This window comes from Salpingoeca rosetta, assembly GCF_000188695.1.
Source record: "Salpingoeca rosetta unplaced genomic scaffold supercont1.7, whole genome shotgun sequence".
Classification (NCBI taxonomy): Eukaryota; class Choanoflagellata; order Craspedida; family Salpingoecidae; genus Salpingoeca; species Salpingoeca rosetta.
Genome location: NW_004754927.1, coordinates 1,528,324 through 1,529,147, shown reverse-complemented (window position 1 = coordinate 1,529,147; position 824 = coordinate 1,528,324). Strand labels below are relative to the sequence as shown.

General features: G+C 52.4%; 1 protein-coding gene across 1 annotated transcript in view; it reads left to right on the top strand.

Moving 5' to 3' along the window:
• The window catches only part of PTSG_12011 (uncharacterized protein), a gene marked incomplete at both ends in the record, with an annotated part of 13,050 nt that extends 12,802 nt beyond the window's left edge, over nt 1-248 (top strand). Inside the window, one exon of the mRNA XM_004995896.1 lies at nt 207-248. Within this exon, the coding sequence (XP_004995953.1) occupies nt 207-248 (42 nt within the window). The remainder of the gene's footprint in view (nt 1-206) is intronic.
• Nucleotides 249-824: the final 576 nt, after the last annotated feature.

Genomic DNA, 824 nt, shown 5'->3' with positions numbered 1-824 from the left:
TATGGTTTTCGGTTCAGTTTGCACACTTGTGGGTTCTGCCTTTGTACAATTTTTTGATTCGGATGAATTTTTATTCTATTTCGATTCGATGCACAATTAACGATTTTGTGCCGCCAAACATTTGAATCGAGCATGTCACTGCAAGTCACCACAGGTCACTGATGGAGGACTTCACGGGTACTGCACACAGCAGCTCTTCACTGGAGGGACTCGACACCAGCAAGCACGCCACTGCGGGGGAGTGTTGACATCACTGTTCCAGTGTCAATGCTTGCTGAGTCAGCAAATTCTGCTGTAAACGTTTCTGTGCACGTGCGCCCAGAAACGGGCGTTTCTGGTTGTTTTGCCACGTGGCACTTCTCTCTCTCCTCCAGTTTTCTGTCTATGTGTGAGAGTGTCTCTCAGTTCATGTTCATTCATCCTACATCCTTGTTTGCTTCACAACTCAAGTAAACACACACAACTTCCCCTTGCCAAGACAATCTCCCACACAACACACAGCACACTCTGCACACACACACACACACACACACACACACACAAGTCTCCAACAACAGCACCATCACCATGAACTTACAACAGCTGGAGCTGCGGCTCCCCCGCACGTGGTGCAGTGGGAGCGCCGGTGGCACTGTCCTCGGTCGAACGCTGAGCGGTATTGTTGGCATGCGAAGCAGAGGCACCGCTGTCGTCCTGCTCTTGCTGCTGCTGAGAGGAGGCGACGTCCTTTGTTCTTGATGGCGCCGAAGCGAGCGTGATGGTGTGGACAACGCGTCGCGTGTCCGCATCCAGACGACGTGGGCCTGGTCCTCCTCAGCGAAGCC